Source organism: Budorcas taxicolor, chromosome 2 (genome assembly GCF_023091745.1).
Source record: "Budorcas taxicolor isolate Tak-1 chromosome 2, Takin1.1, whole genome shotgun sequence".
NCBI classification, from domain to species: domain Eukaryota; kingdom Metazoa; phylum Chordata; class Mammalia; order Artiodactyla; family Bovidae; genus Budorcas; species Budorcas taxicolor.
Window position 1 is genome coordinate 42,760,494 of NC_068911.1, and position 22,650 is coordinate 42,783,143.

General features: G+C 60.1%; 1 protein-coding gene across 7 annotated transcripts; it reads left to right on the top strand.

Moving 5' to 3' along the window:
• Nucleotides 1–3,861: 3,861 nt before the first annotated feature.
• On the top strand, nucleotides 3,862–22,477 carry RHBDF1 (rhomboid 5 homolog 1). Of its 7 annotated transcripts, none has more exons than XM_052658862.1 (20): nucleotides 3,862–3,991; nucleotides 14,765–14,905; nucleotides 15,405–15,543; nucleotides 15,613–15,743; nucleotides 15,967–16,068; nucleotides 16,604–16,817; nucleotides 17,237–17,446; nucleotides 17,524–17,646; nucleotides 17,722–17,879; nucleotides 18,335–18,592; nucleotides 18,692–18,803; nucleotides 18,928–19,002; nucleotides 19,105–19,266; nucleotides 19,981–20,081; nucleotides 20,244–20,307; nucleotides 20,682–20,776; nucleotides 20,970–21,045; nucleotides 21,111–21,211; nucleotides 21,304–21,457; nucleotides 21,630–22,477. In XM_052658862.1, exons 3-20 carry the CDS (start codon nucleotides 15,427–15,429, stop codon nucleotides 22,047–22,049), a joined length of 2,673 nt encoding a protein of 890 aa, XP_052514822.1. In that variant the 5' UTR covers nucleotides 3,862–3,991; nucleotides 14,765–14,905; nucleotides 15,405–15,426; the 3' UTR covers nucleotides 22,050–22,477. The 7 variants fall into 7 exon arrangements, with proteins under 7 accessions (XP_052514822.1, XP_052514814.1, XP_052514864.1 ...); XM_052658854.1 differs by having other exon boundaries at nucleotides 14,765–14,883; XM_052658904.1 differs by lacking the exon at nucleotides 17,524–17,646 and having other exon boundaries at nucleotides 14,765–14,883.
• Nucleotides 22,478–22,650: the final 173 nt, after the last annotated feature.

Sequence of the window (22,650 nt, forward strand, 5' to 3'; positions counted from 1 at the left end):
GTGGAGGGAGGGGCAGCCTTGCAGCGCCTGCTGGAAGCCGCCCAGCTGTGTGTGGCACTGAGGGCTGCTTCCTTCCGGGGGTGGGCAGTGTGTCGTCAGTGGGAACTTGTGAGGCAGTCCTGGATGTGACTCCCACCCTTCTTCCCTCCTCACCCGCTGCATCCTTTCTGCCCGGACAATGCCCCCCCTTTCCGGCCTTCCTGTGTGCCCAGCCTCCCTCCCCCTGCCCTGAGGCAAGCTGAGGCCCCAGTTGGGCCCATCCCCCTGGGGGGGCCAGGGGCACGGTGGCTGCTGTTTTGGATTCATTTTCATTTCAATTTCACGAATGGTGCGTGGACCTTGTAGAAATCTCAGGAGCTCACACATTCCTTCAGGGTGTCTTATCCCCAACTTGAAGACTAAGAGAGGTTTGGAGGGCAGGCCCAGAGGGAAGAGACGGGGCTGGAGCCAGCAGCCCCTTCTCCAGATGTTCAGCCCAAGTGCAGGGCCTTGCACAACCTCTGCCCCCTCCCCCCTCTGCCGCCCCCCCCCCCACTTCCTGCTTTGTGGTCTGAGGCTCCACCGCAGACAGGAAGTGGTGAGGTGGTGGGCTGCGTGTTCCCACTGTGGCCTACGGGGCGGGTGGCGGGCTGGCCGGGGTGAGAAGTGGGTGCTCAGCGGGAGGATGGGACTAGGGCCTTCTCTGTCCCCAGTGTGCCTGCCTGCTGGGCTGGGAGAGGCTCCTTGGTGGAAGCCCTCAGTGCTCTGAAAGGGGTTGGTGCCCAGGGGAGCTGCCCTGTGCCCTGGAGGGAATGGCGGTCCCTGAGCCTTGAAAGGACAATGGCTCCACGAGCTGCCACCCAGCACACTGCTCATGGGCCTTCTCTCTGTGCCTCTGTGCAGGGCAGCAAATGCTGCCAGAGGGGCCGCGCTGTCCCTGAGGCTGCAGCGGGGCCACCTCGGGTGGGGGCCTCTGTGGCCGACGGGCCCGGGGCATTCGGGCAGCGCGGGCAGCCCCCAGCCGCGTTGCCCCTTCCTGGGGCTGTGCTGCCAATGCTGCCCCCCCGGGGGCCGGGTGCTCAGGGCCCCCTTGCCCGGCCCTGAGACGTGGGGAGGGGCAGCTGCCTCAAATAGCCAGTGACTTCAACCCCCTGGCTGGCCTGGCCCACTGCTGCCTCTTCCCCAAATAGCCAGGGGCTGGTCCTGAGCTCATGCAGGCCCCCAAAGTTCAGGTGGGTGTGCTGAGCTAACCCCGAATGGCTGGTAGGGGTGCCTCTCAGTGGTCGGGCCCCCACCCCCTCAAGTCCTAGAGCTGTCCACAGGCAGGGAGTGGTCCAGACACAGGCCTGGCCCGTCACCTGCACATATCTGAGGCGGCTGCAGTGGATTCCTCCTTCCAGGGCCTCAGAAAACATGAAAGAGGAACTGGGAGCTGGGCCTCCGTGTCAGGAGCACCTCCGTCAGAGCACAGGGCAGTGAGGCTGGGCACATGTGTCCCTGTGGCCGGGGTCCGGGCCTCTGCTCACACTGTCCTTCTGACGTCAGGGTCCTGCTCAGGAGGCCCAGTGGGCTGAGAACCTGTGGACTCTTGGGCTCGCCTGCCAAGGTGGACATGGCAGCCATACCTGTGAGGGGCAAGGGCCTGCTGCAGAGGCTGCTTGGGGTCTCACGGGCGTGGGGACAGAGAGGGTCCCGTGGAGGCAGCCTAGAGGAAGCAGGAGGGGGCCACCCTCTCTGGGAAGGCAGCTCGCACCCACTGAGGACGGCTTGAGGTGGTGCTGGCTGGGGTGGGAGTGCTGCGGCGGAACGGACTGGGGATTGCCCCAGGCCTGGCTGAGGGCCTGCTCGGGCCGAGCTCCTGGCCGCTGGGAGCGAGAGTCTGGGTCACGGAGGGGTTCTGGATGCCCTGCAGCACCCTCTGAAGGGAGACCTGTCGGACTGGACGCCCGGCCTTGGCAAGCACTGGAGGTGAGCCCAGGTGCTGGGCTCCAGAGAGGACACCACCAGCTCCGGCCCTGGCAGCCAGGCTGGGCGTTCAAGTGGACAGGGCAGGCTTACTCCTGGCAGGGTGGGGAATGCCAGGCATGGAGAGACTGTCCTGTCTCTGGCTGGGAGCCTTGTCCGGACAGAGAGGTGGTGCAGCCAAGGTTCTTGGGTCGCACCCCCCTCCCCCTGAATGACCCTCCTGTAGCCCCTCCGAAGCTTTCGTTGTCTCCCTCAACCCGAGACTTGTGTTGATGTCCCCCAGTTCACAAAGGACCCAGAGTGTGCCGACACCGGGCACACCGCAGTGTGGACAGGCAGGCAGGCAGAGGGTTCAGTCCCTCGCCAGGCTCCAGTGACCAACTCCAACTTGTCCACTTTATTTTCTGTGTGGCCATGGACCAGGGCACTGTCTGAAGCCATGCCCTGGGCTTAGCTTACTGACCTGACCGTGGCAGCTCCTCTGTTCAGAGAGAACCACTGCCTCCTGGTCCCAGGCCAGCAAAGGGCCCCTGAAGACACACGGGGCCTCTGAAGCTGCAGGGGCTGGGCCCCGTGTGCCTCAGGAATCTTCACCTAGTGGGAGGGTCTTTAGGACCCCTGGTTCCGGGTTTGCTTCCGAGGAAGCCTGTGCCCCTCCTCCACCCGTGGCTCCTGGTTAGCTGGGCCCATTCCGGGGTCTATCTCTGGTGGTTGTGTCAGGAGAGAGGGACACAGGCAGACTCCCTGCAGCAGCCTCAGCCAGCGGGCTACCTTGTGTCCAGCTCAGGGCGGCAGAGATGGGCCCTCGGCACGCAGCGGGTGCTGCCACCTCTGCTGTGGGGCTCCAACCTGACCGGGGGCACCTGCTGGGGGAGCCAGGCTCCAGCGGGCGGGGAGCACGGGGCCCCGGAGGAGGTCACTGCTCCTGTCCTGCCTTTGGTTTGAGTGCAACTGACTGTAAGTAGGCATCAGTGGTTGTGTTCATGTATGTAAGTGTGCAAGTGGGCATGGAAGTGTTACAGTTGTGTATGCATAGGTGTGGGTATGGGAGTCTGTGTAAACAGGCGTGGGTGAAGGAATCTGGGGGCAAACCCGAGTGTGAGCAGGTATGTCGTAGAAACTAGCGGTTGAGAAACCAAGCTACACTTGGAGGGTTGGAGAACTTGGGTTTATTCCGCCGCGGGCCCAGAGGAGTTTGCACACGAGCTCCGAGCCCCGACTGTTGGGTGTACAGTTCCTTTACTGGGTCCCAATTCCGGGTCTGCGTTCTGTAGTCTGTTGGATACTTTGGGCGCTCAGGATGGGGAGGGGGCGGGGGACTGCCTGCCGTTTACGCAGACAAGCATGGTTAAGGTTACAGGGGCTAGACAATTGCAAAAGCAGGGGCAAGAGTGAGTGAGATGTTTTAGTTCCTAGAATTGTTGTACGTTTCCATCTCCCCCAAAACTAGCTGATCTAGGTGATCCAGACTACCCAAGAGGCAAGCTGAGTTACAGAAGCAGAGCGTGTGTTTCAGTGCATGAAAGCAGGGCTATGTGTGTGCCAGTGAGGCTCCGAGGGACTTAGTGAGAGACTTGGCAGCCCAGCCTTGGAGGAGGCTGGGGCTTTGGGTCCCTGTAGATGCAGGGCTGTCTCCCAGACTCTCCACTCTGCAAGCCCAAGTCAAAGCATCTGCTACGGTCAGGACTCACTTCGGGTCCGGGAGCGGGTGAGGCTGACCATCAGATTCGGTCCAGCTGGGCCACCAGGTCCTCCTGCCCCGACCAAGGCGCTTTCGACCCCCAGCCAGAGGTGTCCCCGCCGCCCTCCCGGAGGAGGTGGCTCTGGCGGGCCGGGCCGCGCGCATTCCTGAGCCCTGAGTCACGCGGCCGCCCCCTTCAGCCGGGCCCGCCCCCGGCGCGCACGCCCCTCGCTCCATGGCATTCCCGGGCAGACGGGCGGGCCGGACGGGCGGGCGGGGACTCGGCGCGGGCGCCCTCGGGCCGGCGGCTGCAGCCCCTCCCCGCAGCCCTCAGGACCCCCGGGACCCCCGGCGCTGGCGGCAGTGGTGAGTGAGCGAGCCGGGCGGGGCTGCATGCGGGGCGCGGCTGCACGCGGGGCGCGGGCCGGGTGGGTCCCGAGACGGCGCCCGCAGCGCCAGGGCCGGTCCCCAGCCCTCCGCCGCCGGAGCGGCTCAGAGCGGCGGGAGTCTGGCCGCGTCCCGGCTTCGACGAGACTCCGCCCGAGACTGCCGGACTTTCCTTCCCGGAGTTTCCCGAGCCGCGCAAGGAGGAGGCGGCCCAGCCCCGGATTCCTAACTCGGCGGACAGCAAAAATAGCCCGTGGCCGGATTAGCGCGTCCGGGCGGCGGCCTGACCCGGCCGGACAGCTCGGCTCCAGCCCCCGCCCGACAGCTGAGGGTCCGGGCAGCGGGAGGGCTCGGGGTCCGGGTGTCCCCAGGCGCCTCTGAGCGGTACCCTCCCCCCGCCCTTTACGCTCTCCTGCCCGGCCTCCACCAGTGGGTGGTGTCTCAAGTCGAAACTCCAGCTCGGAGGGTGGGACTTCTGGGTAGGACTTCTCCGGATCGTCGCTGTCCCAGCCGTCCTCCCTGGGGATGGGACTGACTTCCGCAATAGCAGTAGCTGTGAACCTGGGGTTTGGGGAGGGACTGGCCCACCTTCAGCTTCACAATCCTGCCTCTCAACGCGGGAAGCTGCCGGGCTTCTTCCTACCTTGTGCTCAGTGGCCAAGAGGACCAGGCCAGGGCCTGAGCCTGTGGCCACTACCCCGTGCTGGGAAGCAGGCCGTCCCCTGGCTGGGGAGATGGCTGGATCCCAGGTGCTCAGGACCCTGGGTTGGGGGGCCTGGCTGCTCGCCCTGCTGGGGGCCCACCTGTCCCTGACCAGTTTCTCCTCACCGGTGCGCAGTTTGGGGGTGTGTATCTGTGTATCCGGGTGAGCAAGGTCTGGATCTGGAGGCCCTAGCCCTGTGTTGGGAAAGGTCCCCCAACCCCCACTGGGGACTTCCTGGCAGATGAGATTCAGGGATGAAACTAGCTTTTCAGGTTTGGCCCAGGTAGATGCTGGGTTCTCCCCACCCTGGTGGGGCCAGCCCCAGCCCCCTTAGCCCCCACCCAGAGGGTGGGACAACGCTGGACGACCCAGCAGGTGGCTGGGGCCCAAGGGTTCCCTGAGGCCGAGCCCCTGCCACCGGGTTATTTAGGGCAAGCTGTGTCCTTTTCCTTGAGAAAAGCAGGGGCTACCAGTAGGGCTTGTAGCAGGGTGATCCTGGATGAAAGGTGCCAGGGCCCCAGGCTTCCCCCAGAGTGCTGACCGAGGGCCCAGACCTGGAGCACTGCATTCGCGGGCTGGCCGGCAAACCATTGCCCTTGGCGGTGCATAGTCCAGGGGCCCCCGTGGTTCAGAGGGATCACTCAGGTCGTGCCTGCCTTCCAGGCCCCTCTCAGGGTCTCTGGACTCAAGCTGTTGCTCAGGGCACCTCCTGTAGCTCGTCTCCCCAGATATGAGGGGCTCCCTCTGCCTGCCCACCCCTCCCTAGCTCCGGTTCCCCCACCTCAGTGTCTGTGACAGGATCTACTTTCAGCCCAAGGATCGGATTCCTTAGCGGCTGCCTGTTTTCTGGGTTGGGTGTGTGAGGGTGGCTCCCTTCTCCCTGAGCTGAGATGCTCTGGGTGGAGGTCAGGTGGCATGAGGGTCTCAGAGGGGCTGTTGGCTCCCCTAGCCTGAGGATCCCAGATGGTCTGCCCCTCCCCGGGAGCCCATGGCCCCCTCCCCAGCTCCTGGGCAGACATGGCCCAAGGCTTTGAACTGCTTGGAGGCTGGGTGACCGCAGGTGGTGACCGGCCTCTCTGAGCCTCAGTTTCCTGATCTGTAAGGTGGACGCAGAGGACCTCTGCAGGGGTTGTGACAGGTCAGCGGGGCTAGCCAGAGTTGGGTTTGAGGCAGGTGTGCCAGGCTTCTGCTGGCTGAAGCCTTTCTTGCTCCAGGAGTAGAGTTCAGGGGCGAGGCGTCCCGTCCCGTGGCCTCAAGGGTGCGATCCCGCAGCTGCCGTGTCCTGGGCAGGGCTGCAGAGCCCGGGGCTGTGTGGGCACAGGGAGCACACTGTGGGGCTGGCCAGGAGCACTTCTGGGGCCTCTGACTGGTGACAGGCTGATCGTCTGCCCTCTGTCCAGGCCTGTTGATGGGATTTGGGTCTTTCCATTCCACAGCTTGAGATGGGCTTGCAACCTGACTCCCGAGGTCCAGTTAGATCCCAGATTGTCATACCCAGAACCTGTTATAGCGAAGTCCCTGCCCTACCCTGGAGCTGGCTGTGTCACAGAAGGGTCCCCTGACCTTTCTGAGCCTGGTGCTTCCCGATCCCAGGGTGCCTCCACCCTGTTAGCCCCAGCTGGGTCATAGGCTTTAATTGGTGGCCAGTGACCCCCTGGGCCATCTGTGTTCGCTGAGCCTTTGGGCAGCACCCGGTCATAGGGCCGCACCCCTTTCCTGCATCACCCTCGCAGGGCAGTCCTTTCAGGGTGTTCTAAAGCAGGGAGTCTCCTGTAGTTCTGGCTGGCGCCCTGCAGGTTCATCTGGGGTGACAGCTGGTGTGGGTGCCTGGGGCTCAGGGATCCGTTTTCCTCCTAAGGATGGCATAGGGCACCGAGCAAGCCAGGGGCCAGGTCTCAGGTCTGCCTGCTCCCTTCTGAACCTCATATCTTCCACAGAAAAGTGGAAGGTCACTGGCGGGGGGTGAGGAGCATGAGGGCCTGCCCAGGGTCATTCCCAATAAGATGCTGGAAACAGACGAGGTCAAGACGCTCAGAGGAGCCAGCTCATTTCCGCTTTGCCAGAGCAGCACGTGGTGGAGGACCGGAGTCAAAACTCCCAAGGGAGACCTGGGGCTGGTATCAGACTCTGGGTCAAACAGGAGACTGAGGGTCAAAGATCAGGGCTCACAGTGGGAGGTAGGAGGAGCTGGCCCCTCCTGGGACCACGCGCAGGTGAGCTGGGGTCACGTCAGGGCGGGTGTCCTGGGGTCACATCGGGGCGGGTATCCTGGGGTGGGGCCATTTGCTGCAGCTGACCTTGGTGGCCGGTGGTCCCTGGGGCAGAGTTGGCCCCAAGCTTGTGGTTCTGGTCCTGAGGCCGGGCCACCCACTTGGCCTCCAGATGCCCCTGGTCAGCGTTGTCCTCCAGGTGTGCGGGGCAGGCTCAGTGCAGAAGCAAAGGCTCCAGCTTTAACCCAGCTGTGGCCTGTCCAGGCCTGGGTGGGCCGGAACCTCTCCCCCATCTCCTCTTGCTGCTTGGCTACACTTTCCCAAACCAAGCCCCTCTGAAGGGTGTTGCCTGGGTGGTCCCACGCCCCACGCTCTGATAGGCTCTGCTCTTGGGCCCTCCTCGGGGAGCTCCCCACAGCCGGCAGGCATCACCAGCCTGCTCCTGTCTTTCTTTTTTAGTTGAAGTACAGATGGCTTAAGGGCTTCCCTGGTGGCTCAGAGGGTAAAGCGTCTGCTTGCAATGCGGGAGACCAGGGTTTGATCCCTGGGTTGGGAAGATCCCTTGGAGAAGGAAATGGCAACCCACTGCAGTAACTCTTGCCTGGAAAATCCCATGGATGGAGGAACTTAGTGGGTATAGTCCATGGGGTCGCAGAGAGTTGGACACGACTTCACTTTCATAGATGACTTACAATATTATATTCTTTCTAGGTCTAGCGTGTTTTTTAAAAAAATACTTTTTGTTTGTTTAATTTTGACTGTGTTGCCGCGTGGGCTCTTCACTATCGCGGCCAGCGGGGGCACTCTCCCGGTGACGTGCGCCAGCTTCTCACTGCCGTGCCTGCTCTTTTTGCGGACCATGGGCTTTTCAGAAGCTGCGGCACGTGGACTTAATTGCTCCACGGCACATGTGGTCTTCCCGGATCAGGGATCGAACCGTTGTCTCCTGTACTGGCAGGCAGAGCCGTTTCTGAATCAGCTGCTGCTTCTTGAGCACCTGTGTGTCCCAGGCTCTGCTGTGGTCTCCGGTTTTCAGAGGGGAGGGTTCAGGCTTGCTCAGGGTTACAGGTGGCAGAAGGGAGCTGGGTCAGGGCCCTGTCTCAGGCCAGGCTCCCGCTCTGTCTTCCACTTCCCGGGCCCTCCCTCTGGGGGTCATCGCCAGATCAGCCGTGGCTGCTCCTTGGGGGCCTGCCCCCTCCCGCTAGCCCTCTGCCTTGCTGCTTCCTGCTTGCAGCGGCCCTTGTGGTGGCCCCCAGCACCCCCAGTGTCGCCTCGCGCTCCTGAGCGCCGTCCCTCCCCGCGCTTCCCTGGGCCTATCTGGGAGTCCCTGGTAGGTCTGGGCCCGAGGGGGCGGCCGCGAGTGTCGCTGGAGTGACTCAGATGCCGTGACCGTGGCAGGCAGGCCCTCGCTGGGCTGAGGTCTCGCCCTGTGCTGGGGGCAGTGGAAGGGGTTGCTGTAGGGAGACCCCCCAAGGGGCCGTCTAGGAACAAGAGCCCCCTGTGTGCCCGGGGAGACCCAGACACTGAGCCACTGTCTCCTCTGGGCGGGCGCTGTTCCCCCTTCTAGCCCAGACTCTTTGTCCGGCCTGGGCCCGTCCTTCCCCCACGTCCTTGGGGCCCACTGTGGAGCCACTCCCAACCCTGTCTGTGAACCCCACCCGCTTGAGGTCCAGAGTTTGGCATGGGTTGACGGGGGCGGGGGAGACTGGTCACACAGGGAGGGTCAGGCCGGGAACCCGCGGCTCTGGGGGCAAGGAGCCGTGTGGCATTGGGAGCGCCATCCAGCCTCAGCCCCAGATGCGGTGGGTGCTGGTGGGGGTGGGCACCCGGAGGTCTGTGTGTTCCGGAGGGAGCTGGAGCCTTCCTCGTAAGAGGCTCCTGTGTCCGGTGGCCCTGGCTGGTGGGGGCAGGGGATGCCCGGCTCCTCTGTGTGCCCCCCGCCCCCTCCCACCTCCTCCCCAGTCATATGGTAGCTCCTCCCAGGCCCCAGTGAAGGGGCATCTTCAGGAATTTCCCATCACCCCCCTTCCCTGTTAGCCCACACTCTGAGATGTCCAGTGGTCACTGAGCCGTGGCTCTGGAGCAGGCCTGCCCTAGACATTGTGGGCCTGGTGTGGCGGGACTGGACAGCACACGTGTGGATGTGTTCCCAACCAAGCCCGGGGGATCCAGGCCCTGGCAGGGTGACCCCGTGGGCAGAATGTGTGTCCTGGGGGAGCCAGCTGTGAGGAGGGGCCTTGGAGGGTCACAGGTGTGGGTGGTGGTGTGCGCCCATTGGCGGGCAGGGGTTTCTGACTCTCCTGAGTGGAGGACCATCTTGTGGCATCTAGATGTTCTGGGTGTGTGTGCAGAAGCTTCTGCAGGGGTAGTCCCCAGCACCCTGCCTGCGGGTTCCCATCCGGACCTCGCAGTAGCTTCACCAGGAGCGTATGAGGCCATGTGAGCCATGGGGTTGGGTGGCAGGGCCAGGCTGATGGTACCGGGGCCTCCACCTGAAATGCTAAGGGGTCCCGTCCTTTCTGGCCCCTCTCCACAAGGCCCCAGGGGTGCAGCATCATCTGAGGGGTCTGACTGCTTGGGTCTCCAGCTGGCAGCCCTGGCCCAGTCATGGCTAAGGAGGTGACCCAGAGTGTTGTCCCAGCCCTGTAGCTTCTGAGCTCCTTCTGTCTTCCCAACGTGCCCAGTACTGTCTGAGGTTCCATCGCTGGTGCTCGAGACCAGGGTCCTGCACACAGGGCAGCTCACAGTCTCCCTGACCTGTGGAGGGGGCTGGTGGATGACGAGGATGCTGCCTCCCAGGATGGGAGGCCTGCTTGGCCACAGCCATGCAAGTCTGGGCTGGGTGGTGGTGTGAGTTGGACGCTGAGAGTTGGTCTCCTGGTTCAGACCCCAGAGGGACCCAGTTCTCAGTCAAGACGCCGTCATGTCAGACCTGCCTTCAGGTCCATAGCGAGCTGGTGGAGCCTCCAAGCAGGGTCCCTTCCCTGGTTTGTGCAGAGTGAGCCAGTAGCAGCTGCGTCTCTAGTTATGGTGCCACGAATATGTGACCTTGGGGAAGGCCAGCCTCCCTTCCTAGGCCTCAGTTTCGCTATGCGTAAAGTCTTCTCTCTGCATCTCGCCAGGCAGTTGAGAGGGAGGTTCGGAAGTAGAGGCTGTGTCTCGTGACCTTGGTGGGTGAGCTGCAGGCCCCGCAGGTCGGAATCTGTCAGGGTCTGGGGTGCTTTGAGAGGCTGAGAAAGTGAGTCTCCACAACGCCCCTGCTCCCCTTGGCCTTGTGCAAGGACCCTCTGTTTGTTGTTGTTGCTGAGTTGCTAAGTCACGACTCTTTGTGACCTCATGGACTGCAGCACGCCAGGCCTCCCCATCCTTCACTGTCTCCCGGGGTTTGCTCAAATTCATGTCTATTGAGTCAGTGATGCCATCCAATCGTCTCATCCTCTGCCACCCACTTCTCCTCCCACCTTCAATCTTTCCCAGCATCAGGGTCTTTTCCAGTGAGTCGGCTCTTCCCATCAGGTGGCCAAAGTACTGGAGCTTCAGCTTCAGCATCTGTCCTTCCAGTGAATATTCAGGACTGATTTCCTTTGGGATGGACTGGTTGGATCTCCTTGTAGTTCAAGGGGCTCTCAAGAGTCTTCTCCAGCACCACAGTTCAAAAGCATCAATTTTTTAGTGCTCAAGCTTCTTTATGGTCCAACTCTCACATCCATACATGACTACTGGAAAAACCATAGCTTTGACTAGACGGACCTTTGTCAGCAAAGTGATGTCTCTGCTTTTTAATATGCTGTCTAGGATGGTCATAGCTTTCCTTCCAGTGAGCAAGCATCTTTTAATTTTGCAGCTGCAGTCACTGTCCACAGTGATTTTGGAGCCCAAGAAAATAAAATCTGTCACTGTTTCCACTTTTCCCCCTTCTGTTTGCCGTGAAGTGATGGGACTGGATGCCATGATCTTACTTTTTTTTATGTCGAGTTTTAAGTCAGCTTTTTCACTCTTGTCTTTCACCTTCATCAAGAGGCTCTTTAGTTCCTCTTCACATTCTGCCATAAGGGTGATGTCATCTGCATATCTGAGGTTGTTCATATTTCTCCTGGCAATCTTGATTCCAGCTTGTGATTCATCCAGCCCAGCATTTCGCATAATATACTCTGCATATAAGTTAAATAAGCAGGGTGACAATATGCAACCTTGACGTTCTTCTTTCCCAATTTTGAATCGGACTGTTGTTCCATGCCCAGTTCTAACCGTTGCCACTTGACCTGCATACAGATTTCTCAGGAATCAGGTAAGGTGGTCTGGTATTCCCATCTCTTAAGAATTTTCCGGTTTGTTGTGATCCACACAAAGGCTTTAGCGTAGTCAGTGAAACAGAAGTAGATGTTTTTCTGGAGTTCCCTTGCTTTCTCTATGATCCAATGGGTGTTGGCAATTTGATTTCTGGTTCCTCTGCCTTTTTAAAATCCGTCTTGTACATCTGGAAGTTCCCGTACTGTTGAAACCTAGCTTGAAGGATTTTGCATATTACTTTGCTGTCCTGCAAAATGAGCCAATTGTATGGTAATTTGAACATTCTTCGGCATTGCCTTTCTTTGGGATTGGAATGAAAACTGACCTTTTCCGGTCCTGTGGCCACTGCTGAGTTTTCCAAATTTGCTGGCATATTGAGTGCAGCACTTTCACAGCATCATCTTTGAGGATTTTAAATAGCTCAGCTGGAATTCTATCACCTCCACTAGCTTTGTTGGTAGTGATGCTCCCTTAAGCCCACTTACTTTACATTCTAAGATGTCTGGCTATATGTGAGTGACCACACCATCATGATTCTCTGGGTCACTAAGACCTTTTTTTGTATAGTTCTTTTGTGTATTCTCGCCACCTCTTCTTAATCTCGTCTTCTGTTATGTCCTTATCATGTCTCTCTTTTATTGTGCCTATCCTTGCATGAAATGTCCTCTTGATAGCTCCGATTTTCTTGAAGTGATCTCTAGTCTTTCCCATTCTATTGTTACCCTCTATTTTTTTTTGCATTGCTTTCTTATCTCTCCTTGCTGTTCTTTGGAACTCTGCATTCAGGTGGGTATGTCTTTCCTTGTCTTGCTTGCCTTTCACTTCTCTTTTCTCAGCTATTTTTTCTATATACTTTCCTCAGACAACCACTTTGCCTTCACGCATTTCTTTCTCTTTGGGTGGTTTTGATTACAGCCTTCTGTACAGTGTTACGAACCTCTGTCCATAGTTCTTCAGGCAGTATGTCTATCAGATATAATCCCTTGAATCTGTTTGTCACTTCCACTGTATAATCATAAGGGATTTGATTTATGTCATATTTGACTGGCCTAGTGGTTTTCCCTGCTTTCTTTAATTTCAGCCTGAATTTTGCAATAAAGAGCTCATGATCTGAGTCACAGTCAGCTCCAGGTCTTGTTTTTGCTGACTGTATAGAGCTTCTCTGTCTTCGGCTGCAAAGAACATAATCAGTCTGATTTCGATGTTTCCCACCTGGTGATGTCCATGTGTAGAGTGTTTCCAGGCCCTGTGGTTCTTCTCTGGGGCCAGGGAAGCAGACCTGCCCAAAAAGTGTTGTTTCGGGAAGAGGGAAGTAAGTGCCAAGGAGCCCTGCTTATGTGGCTGCTGCCTCATGGTCCCATGGATAGGCTGGGGTGGACCAAATCAAGCCTTCAGCTCTGGGTCCTGGGCCCTGCCCCTGTGCCCAAGGGATATGGGGCTTAGGGTCAGTTCAGTTCAGTTGCTCAGTCATGTCCGACTCTTTACGACCCCATGAACTGCAGCACGCCAGGCCTCCCTGTCCTTCACCAACTCCTGGATCTTGCTCAAACTCATGTCCATTGAGTTGGTGATGCCATCCAACCATCTCATCCTCTGTCGTCTCCTTCTCCTCCCGCCTTCAATCTTTCCTAGCATCAGGGTCTTTTCTAATGAGTCAGCTCTTTCCATCAGGTGGTAAAAGTAATGGGGTTTCAGCTTCAGCATCAGTCCTTCCAATGAATATTCAGGACTGATTTCGTTTAGGATGGACTGGTTGGATCCCCCTGCAGTCCAAGGGGCTCTCAAGAGTCTTCTCCAGCACCACAGTCCAAAAGCATCAATTCTTTGGCACTCAGCTTTATGGTCCAACTCTCACATCCATACATGATACTGGAAAAACCATAGCCTTGACTAGATGGATCTTTGTCAGGAAGGTAATGCCTGCTTTTTAATATGCTGTCTAGGTTTGTCATAGCTTTTCTTCCAAGGAGCAAGCATCTTTTAATTTCATGGCTGCAGTCACCATCTGCAGTGATTTTGGAGCCCAGAAAAATGAAGTCTGTCACTCTTTCCATTGTTTCCCCCTTCTATTTGCCATGAAGTGATGGAACCAAATGCCATGATCTTTGTTTTCGGAATGTTGAGTTTTAAGCCAACTTTTTCACTCTCTTCTTTCACTTTCATCAAGAGGTTCTTTAGTTCTTCTTCACTTTCTCCCTTAAGGGTGGTGTCATCTGCATGTCTGAGGTTATTGATATTTCTCCCGGCAGTTTTGATTCCAGCTTGTGCTTCATCCAGCTTGGCATTAAAGTTAAATAAGTAGGGTGACAATATACAGCCTTGACGTACTCCTTTCCCAATTTGGAACCAGTCCGTTGTTCCATGTCCAGTTCTAACTGTTGCTTCTTGACCTGCATACAGATTTCTCAGGAGGCAGGTAAGGTGGTCTGGTATTTCCATTGCTTGAAGAATACTACCCACTCCAGTGTTCTTGGACTTCCCTTGTGGCCCAGCTGGTAAAGCATCTGCCTGCAGTGCGGAAGACCTGGGTTTGATTCCCGGGTTGGGAAGATCTCCTGGAGAAGAGAAAGGCTACCCACTCCAGTATTCTGGCCTAGAGAATTCCATGGACTGTATAGTTCATGGGGTCACAAAGAGTTGGACACGACTGAGGGACTTTCACTTTGAGCATTCTTTGGCATTGCCTTTCTTTGGGATTGGAATGAAAACTGACCTTTTCCAGTCCTTGGCCACTGCTGAGTTTTCCAAATGTGTTGGTGTATTGAGCGCAGCACTTTAGCGGCATCATTTTTCAGGGTCTGAAGTAGCTCAGCTGGAGTTCCGTCACCTCCACTGGTTTTGTAGTTCGTAGGCGCTCAGGGTGCTGAGCAAAGTGCAAGTGCAAGGGTTAGCTGCTCAGTCGTGTCTGATCCTTTGCACCTCCGTGGACTGTACCCTGCCAGGTTCCTCTATCCATAGAAAAATTCTCCAGGCAAGAAGACTGAAGTGGGTAGCATTTCCTTCTCCAGGGGATCTTCCCATCCAGGGTTCGAACCCTGGCCTCCTGCCTTGTGGCAGATTCTGTATGGTCTTGAGCCCCCAGGGAGCATCTTTGCTGAAGTTTCTTGGTATGTGGCGCCCCCTGGTGGTGACAGCAGCACTTCCACTAGGTGGTTTTCAGGAGGTCCCTTGGCTTCCCAGCTGGTGCTAGTGGTAAAGAGACGCTCTGCCAATGAAAGATTTAAGAGGCGTGGGTTCAGTCCCCGGGTTGGGAAGATTCCCAGGAGGAGGGCACAGCAACCGACTCCAGTATGCCTGGAGAATCCCATGGAAAGAGGAACCTGGCTCCTTACAGCCCACAGGCTCGCAAAGAGACACCAAAGCGGCTTGGCACGCAGGCAAGCACTTGGCTGTAGGAACCCTCGGCCTCTGGGAAACCAGGTGGTCCCGCCTCAGAGAGAGGGAGGGCCCCTGCACCCTGTCATGGACGTAGTGGGCCCTTTGTCTCTGGAGCAGCTGTTGTGGTGGCTGGGAGACTGAAGTCCACCCTTGGATTCACCCCATGTACAGACCAGGCTGGCTTCTCAGCCCTCGCGCTTCCTCGCGCTTCTGCCCTGGCCATCCCCTGTGTGGGGAGCAGCCTGCCCGTGGCCGTGCTCTCTGGATCAGCTGAGAGTCTTCACTCTGACGTAAGGCTTCCTTTTATACCAGGTAAAAGGCTCTCTGTCACAGCCCTCACAGGCAGGCAGATGCCACATGCTGCTTTATCCCCGTCACACTTTGCAACCTTTGGCTCAGTGTATGTCCGTGCGGGCTTCCTGTCTGCCTGGACTCCAAGCCCTAGCCGTGCAGGAACTCCGTTTTGGATTCCTCTTTTCTCCACCAGTGAGTCCTGAGCACCTGTGAGTGGCTCATGGGGGGTCCTGAACTGTTGTCACCCGAATGTCTGTCGTCTGGGGACCCAGTGTGTGCCCGGTGGTGTCTTTAGACAGCGGAGACAGGCAGTGAGCCCGTGGGTGCTGAGCTGTGCTGGGGCCATCTCTTCTGATTATCACTGACTCTCCCTCCTCCCGGGCCTGGGCCTGGGGGCCCGCAGAGACCTGTCCGTGTTGTGTTTTGGCTGTGCCGCGTGGCTTTGGGATCCCTGTTCCCTGACCCGAGATTGAACCCAGGCCCATGGCAGTATTAAAGCGCTGTGTCCTAACTCCAGGCCCGCCTAGTCTGCCTGAACCATGGGCGAGGCCCGAAGGGACAGCAGCAGCAGCTTGCAGCACAAGAAGCCGCCGTGGCTGAAGCTGGACATCCCGGCCGTGGTGCCCCCGGCAGCAGAGGAGCCCAGCTTCCTGCAGGTAGGCCCTGGGCAGCGGGGGCTGTGGGTCCAGCCCGTCCAGCGCCCTCACCGGGACCCCGTTGCCCAGCCCTTGAGACGCCAGGCATTCCTGCGGAGCGTGAGCATGCCGGCCGAGCCCGCCCGCGTCCCTTCGCCCCACCAGGAGCCCCGGCGGCTGGCGCTACAGCGCCAGATGTCCATCACACAGACTATCCGCAGGTACTGGGCTGTCCTGGCTGCTCGGGGCGGGCGGGGCCCTGGGGCAGAGGCAGTACACAGGGTCCCTTCAGGCCGCAGGGCTGGGAGTGGGGCAGGGGCCTTCTCGATCGTGCATCCCCGCTCCCCTGCTCTGGGGCCGGCTGCCGTCGCCTGCCCCTTTTTCTGCCCCCAGCACCTTCTCTCTCCTCTCTGTCTCCCCACTCAACGCTCTGGCCCCGGACAGCCGCCGGGTGTGCTCTGGGCACGTCCACACTCTGCCTCCGTTGGCCCCCCCGCTGCCTGCAGGGCCCTCCCGCAGTGCCCGTCTCTCTCGGTCCCTGCTCAGGTACCAGGGCAGGCATGTGCTGGCGTCCGCGAGCGTGAGCATGGCTTGTGCGCCCCCGGAGCTGCCAGCGTTGCTGGTGTCCCCGGGGCTCCTGACGGCAGGCGCAGCAGCGTTTCTGCTTGCATGTCTGAGGGCTGTGGGCAGCCTGCTCGGGGCTGCGGCACCCGCTTCCTGGGTTCTGCCGTGTGCCAGGCCCAGCTGCTGCTCGTGGCCATGTTCTGGCTGGCTGAACTCTGACCTCCGTCCAGCCTCGGTGTCTCTCCAGAAATCCTCGCCTCAAGGATGGCGAGAGGGCTTGTGTGAAACACTCACCTGTTTCACCCAGGCCTGCCGTCTCTGGTGGCAGTTTGGAGTTGGCTGACTGTGCAGGGGTGGCCAGGGCCAGAACCCTCTTCTCTCCTTGATCAGCCACAGTCCACCTGGGCCCCTGGAGGGTCTGGAGGCCTGCGGCAGGGATGCCGAGGGGGAACACCTCTGAGGCCCGGGCCGGGGGAGGGGACAGCCGGGCACCCTCGCTGAGCTCCTCCCCCGGCAGGGGCACGGCCGACTGGTTTGGAGTGAGCAAGGACAGTGACAGCACCCAGAAGTGGCAGCGCAAGAGCATCCGCCACTGCAGCCAACGCTACGGGAAGCTGAAGCCCCAGGTCATCCGCGAGCTAGACCTGCCTAGCCAGGACAATGTGTCGCTGACCAGCACCGAGACGCCGCCTCCTCTGTATGTGGGGCCGTGCCAGCTGGGCATGCAGAAGGTACGCCCTCCCTTGGGCCCCTCACTCAGCTCCTCTGGGCTGGGCCGGGGACACAGCCAGCCCAGGCAAAGGTGGCCCCTGGGAGCTCCTGGATTCGGATGGTGGTTGGGTGCTGCTGTAAAGGCACCTAAGACGCTCTCTGGGATGAGGGGCTCCTGAGGGAAGACAGGGACCTGGGCCTGAGCCTTGGCCAGCGTCTGGACTAGGAGCATCGCGGGATGGACAGCGCTGTAACACAAACGCAGGCGCAGAGGGGGTCCTGGGTGCACTGGGCTGCGGCGGAACCCATTCAGCTGTCCAGGGGCCTGCTGGGTGGGGGGTTGAGCAGCAGCTGTGTTCTCCACAGTGGGGTCTGGGGTGGGGAAGGAGCCCCCTTGGCCAGACCAGCCCCAACTCCGGCATCTCCTCCCTTCTTCCAGATCGTAGACCCCCTGGCCCGGGGCCGGGCCTTCCGCTTGGCGGATGATGCCGCCGACGGCCCGAGCGCCCCGCACACGCCCGTCACGCCGGGTGCCGCCTCCCTCTGCTCCTTCTCCAGCTCCCGCTCCGGTTTCAACCGGCTCCCGCGGCGGCGCAAGCGCGAGTCGGTGGCCAAGATGAGCTTCCGGGCAGCCGCTGCGCTGGTGAAGGTGGGTGCAGGTGCCCAGGTGGGGTTTGGGGCCGAGTCGGTTTGCATGGAGCTGCGCGCTTACTCCCTCGCTGGCAGGGTCGCTCGGTTAGGGATGGCACGTTACGCCGCGCCCAGCGCCGAAGCTTCACTCCTGCCAGCTTCCTGGAGGAGGACACCGCTGACTTCCCTGACGAGCTGGACACGTCCTTCTTTGCCCGGGTAGGAGCCTGGCGCCATCACCCTGACCCCTCTGCCTAAGTAAGGTTCCCACGCTGACTGCGCGTGTTTGCTCAGGAAGGTGTCCTCCACGAGGAGCTGTCCACTTACCCAGACGAGGTGTTCGAGTCCCCATCGGAGGCAGCGCTTAAAGACTGGGAGAGAGCCCCAGAGCAGGTGGACCTCACGGGCGGCGCCCTGGACCGCAGCGAGCTGGAGCGCAGCCACCTGATGCTGTGAGTGCCTCCCAGCGAGCTCCATGGGGGAAACACCCCCCGGCTGTCAGGAGCAGCTGCTCCAAGGCATGACGCCCAAGGGGACCCCCGGGGGGAGGTCATCTCATGGACTGGGAGCCCAGCTTGGCGACTAGGTTTGGGGGCCCCAGGACTGGGCACCATTCAAATTGGGCTGCTCATCCCTGGAGGAGGATGGCGGTCCCAGAGCCCACAGCCTGGAGAGGATCCAGCGGACGAGGAGGTGGCGTCGTTAATACTCACAGATGTAGGTCTGACCCCACCTGCCTGCCATCCCGGGAGTGGCTCGGGCCGCTCTGCTTCTGCTCTGCAGGGCTGACTTCAGCCTGTCACACACGGGAGCAGAACAGATTTGGTGGGTCGTCCTGGCCCCGCCAGGGATGGACTGCAGCGTGTGGGAGCTCTGGGGCTGGTGGTGACAGTGCTCCCCTCCCCAGACCCCTGGAACGTGGCTGGCGCAAGCAGAAGGAGGGCGGCGCAGCGGCCCCGCAGCCCAAAGTGCGGCTGCGGCAGGAGGTGGTGAGCACGGCGGGGCAGCGGCGGGGCCAGCGCATCGCGATGCCGGTGCGCAAGTTGTTTGCCAGGGAGAAGCGGCCGTACGGGCTGGGCATGGTGGGCCGGCTAACCAACCGCACTTACCGCAAGCGAATCGACAGCTATGTCAAACGCCAGATTGAGGACATGGACGACCACAGGTAGGCCACGAGGGGAGGGGTTTAGGGCAGGCATGGCTCCAGGTGGGCGCGGGCGCTTCAGGTTGGGGATGGCGCCTCTGCTGACGCTTTGCCCCGCAGGCCCTTCTTCACCTACTGGCTCACCTTCGTGCACTCGCTCGTCACCATTCTAGCCGTGTGCATCTATGGCGTGGCGCCCGTGGGATTCTCACAGCACGAGACCGTAGACTCGGTGAGTCCCGGCGCCCTCCGGGTGCCCTCCTGGCCCCGCCCTACGAAGTCTGGGCTCCCTCCCGCCCACTCTGACAGGAGGAGGCGCGACTGAGCTCTGTCTTATCTTTCTCTCCACCTCCCAGGTACTGCGCAACCGTGGGGTCTACGAGAATGTCAAGTACGTGCAGCAGGAGAACTTCTGGATCGGGCCCAGCTCGGTGAGGGCAGGGCGGGGCGGGGCCCGGTGAGGGCGGGGCGGGGCGGGGCCCGGTGAGGGCTCCCAGAGGCCCAGCCGCAGCTGCGCATCGTCCTCCCCGCAGGAGGCCCTCATTCACCTGGGTGCCAAGTTCTCGCCGTGCATGCGCCAGGACCCGCAGGTGCATAGTTTCATCCATGCTGCGCGCGAGCGCGAGAAGCACTCGGCCTGCTGCGTGCGTAACGACCGGTCAGGCTGCGTGCAGACCTCGGAGGAGGAGTGCTCGGTGAGTGCCCCCCCGCAGCTCAGCTCGCACCCTTGTCTGCACCGTGGGACTCAGGCAGAGCTGGTTGAGTTGTGCTAAACCCCTGGTTCTCAGCACACGATGCAGTCCGTCTGTGCCAGGCCCCTCGCCTCAGTCTTTCCTTCTGTCCCATCCCTCCATCTCCGGCTGCTCCCCCTGCAGGCTGTGTGTTCTTAATTTTATTTTATTTTTTAATGGCCGAGCGGCAGGGCTTGGGGATCTTAGTTTCTGGACTGGGGATCCGACCCAGGCCCTGGCAGTGAAAGCACCAAGTCCTAACCACTGCACCACCACGGAATTCTGCATGTTCTTAATTTGGGTGTGGCCTTCCCACTTCCATCTTGTTTTTGGGCACCTGTCATAAGTTTTTGTAAGTGGTATTGCCTTACTTTTCTCACTAAATCTTAAACAATTTCATCCAAGTTTTTATCATCTTATGTGGAGCTCCCAGTTTGTACTAGTTGCCTAATTTTGGGCACGGGTGGTTTCTGTTTTCAACCTAATAGGAACTATGCTCTTGAACTCATAACAATCTCCCAACATTCGAGCAGTTTCCTGAGTGCAAATTCATGGAAGGGCTGCAGGGCACGCGGGTGTGTAGAGCCAGAGGGAGGAGCTCAGGGTCTCTGATCCCGGCCTTCTGGAGACAGTGGGATGGTGGGCTCTGACCAGGGCTGAGCCCATGTCCTCCCACAGTCCACGCTGGCAGTGTGGGTGAAGTGGCCTCTGCATCCCAGTGCCCCAGACCTTGCTGGCCAAAAGAGGCGGTACGGCTCTGTCTGCCACCAGGATCCCAGGTCAGTCCCGCTGCCTGCCCCCCCCCACCTCCGTTCGTCCATGTCTCCCCTGGGAGTGGGGGTGGAGGGAGGTATAATTGCTCTCCTTATTGTCCAGTAGGGTGGGAGGGTGCTAAGCCAAGGGCACAGAGTGAGGTCTGACCACACCCTGGGCTCGTGCAGGGTGTGTGATGAGCCTTCTTCTGAGGACCCCCATGAGTGGCCAGATGACATCACCAAGTGGCCGGTGAGCTGGTGTGGAGGGGTTGTTCGGGAACCACCTTACTGTGTTGGGGAGAAATCCACACCTCGCCCATCAGTGGTGCCGGAGGTCTCCCCTGAGGGACCACCCGTTTTCAGATGCTCTGCCCTGGCCTTCAGCCAGCCGGCCCATCCACTGCAGCCTCCCTCTCTAAGTAGAACCAGGCGGAGCCTTAAGAGGTCAAATGACATCATGCCAGTTTGACAGATGCCCTGAGGCCCAGCGTTTGTGACCTGCTTGAGGCCAACGGGGCCTGTCTCCTACCCTAGGAGCCTGTCCATCTCTGCTCCAACCAAGCATGGTGTGGGGCCCAAGGTTAGGGGTGACCTTGACCCAACTCATCCCCATTTGTGACCCAGATCTGCACCAAAAGCAGTGCTGGGAACCACACCAACCACCCTCACATGGACTGCGTCATCACGGGCCGGCCTTGCTGCATCGGCACCAAGGGCAGGTAGGGGTGCCCCGGTCCTGGACACAGCATCACCCTGGGGCTGAGGCCTGCTCCCATATCCAGTCCAAAACGACCCAGGATGCCGGGGGGCATGGGGTGAGGAAGGGGCCGGACCTATCCAGGCCAAGAAGGTGGGCGAGTGGGGCGGAAACCTGAGCCTGGGCGTCCTCCCAGCTCTGGCCTGGCCTTCCAGGTGTGAGATCACCTCCCGGGAGTACTGTGACTTCATGAGGGGCTACTTCCACGAGGAGGCCACACTCTGCTCCCAGGTAGGCCTCCGGGGGAGGGCCCTCCGCGTGCCGCCGTGGCGAGCGCTCACGGCCACTCTGCACAGGTGCACTGCATGGACGACGTGTGCGGGCTGCTGCCCTTCCTCAACCCCGAGGTGCCTGACCAGTTCTACCGCCTGTGGCTGTCCCTCTTCTTGCACGCTGGGCAAGTGACACCGCGTGGGCTGCGGGGGCTGGGGGAGGTGGACCCCAGGACTAGCTGGTCGGTGCTCCTTGCTGAGTGCCCCCTCCCCACAGGGTCCTGCACTGCCTGGTGTCCGTCTGCTTCCAGATGACAGTCCTGCGAGACCTGGAGAAGCTGGCGGGCTGGCATCGCATAGCCATCATCTACCTGCTCAGCGGCGTCACTGGCAACCTGGCTAGTGCCATCTTCCTGCCATACCGGGCAGAGGTAAGGCTGCCCCTGCCATGTGCGGCCCAGCATGAACTGGGTCCAGCAGACCCGAGTTCCTGCCGTGCCCTGTCCCGCCTGGGGCTCCTGTCCTGACCCACCTTGGGCCAAGGGAGGGGGGCGGGCGGGCGGCCTGCCCCGGCCACTGGCTCAGGGCCCCCTGCGCCCCCAGGTGGGCCCAGCTGGCTCGCAGTTCGGCATCCTGGCCTGCCTCTTCGTGGAGCTCTTCCAGAGCTGGCAGATCCTGGCGCGGCCCTGGCGCGCCTTCTTCAAGTTGCTGGCCGTGGTGCTCTTCCTCTTCACCTTCGGCTTGCTGCCCTGGATCGACAACTTCGCCCACATCTCAGGCTTCATCAGCGGCCTCTTCCTCTCCTTTGTCTTCCTGCCCTACGTCAGCTTCGGCAAGTTCGACCTGTACCGCAAGCGCTGCCAGATCATCGTCTTTCAGCTGGTCTTCCTGGGCCTGCTGGCTGGCCTGGTGGTCCTCTTCTATTTCTACCCTGTCCGCTGCGAGTGGTGTGAATTCCTCACCTGCATCCCCTTCACTGACAAGTTCTGTGAGAAGTACGAGCTGGATGCTCAGCTCCACTGAGCTGGCGGGCGCTGGGGCTGTGTGCCCGCGGCCGGAGCCAGGCCTGCAGCTCGGGACTCTGCCCAGGAGCCCTGCTTCCCACACACTTTGCTGTGTTCACTGCTGTTGAACCCCTCGTGCTTCCGGGCATTTATCACACTAGTTGCCGAGATTGCCTTCTAACTAGCCTTCTGACGACCACCTCACGTGGCCAATAAACAGACCGGGAGCGTTTTAGCTGCCACTAACTCAACCAGAGCTGCCGCCTCCTTTCTGGTTTCCGGCTGGGTGCTGTGGAAGGACATCCTTCAGGCCCCAGGCCTCCCACCCACAAGTTCCCAGAACAGGGCATTCATGTCAGGTCCACCTCCCTGGAGGTCCTTGGCCAGGTGCGCACACTGTCCCCCTTGTGCAGAGTGACTGGCAGGTGACAAACGGACAAGGACCCAGGAATATCACACTTCCCCATGCACACCTGGAAGTGCCCCACGGCAGCCATGGGCTGAAGCTGGAGGCCCTGACCAGTCTGGGCTCAGATGCCCTTGTTCCTCACAAGTAGAAACAGAGCCGGCACTCTGCTTTTACTTCCTCCTCGCTGCAGAAATGACAGGTGTGTGTGGCT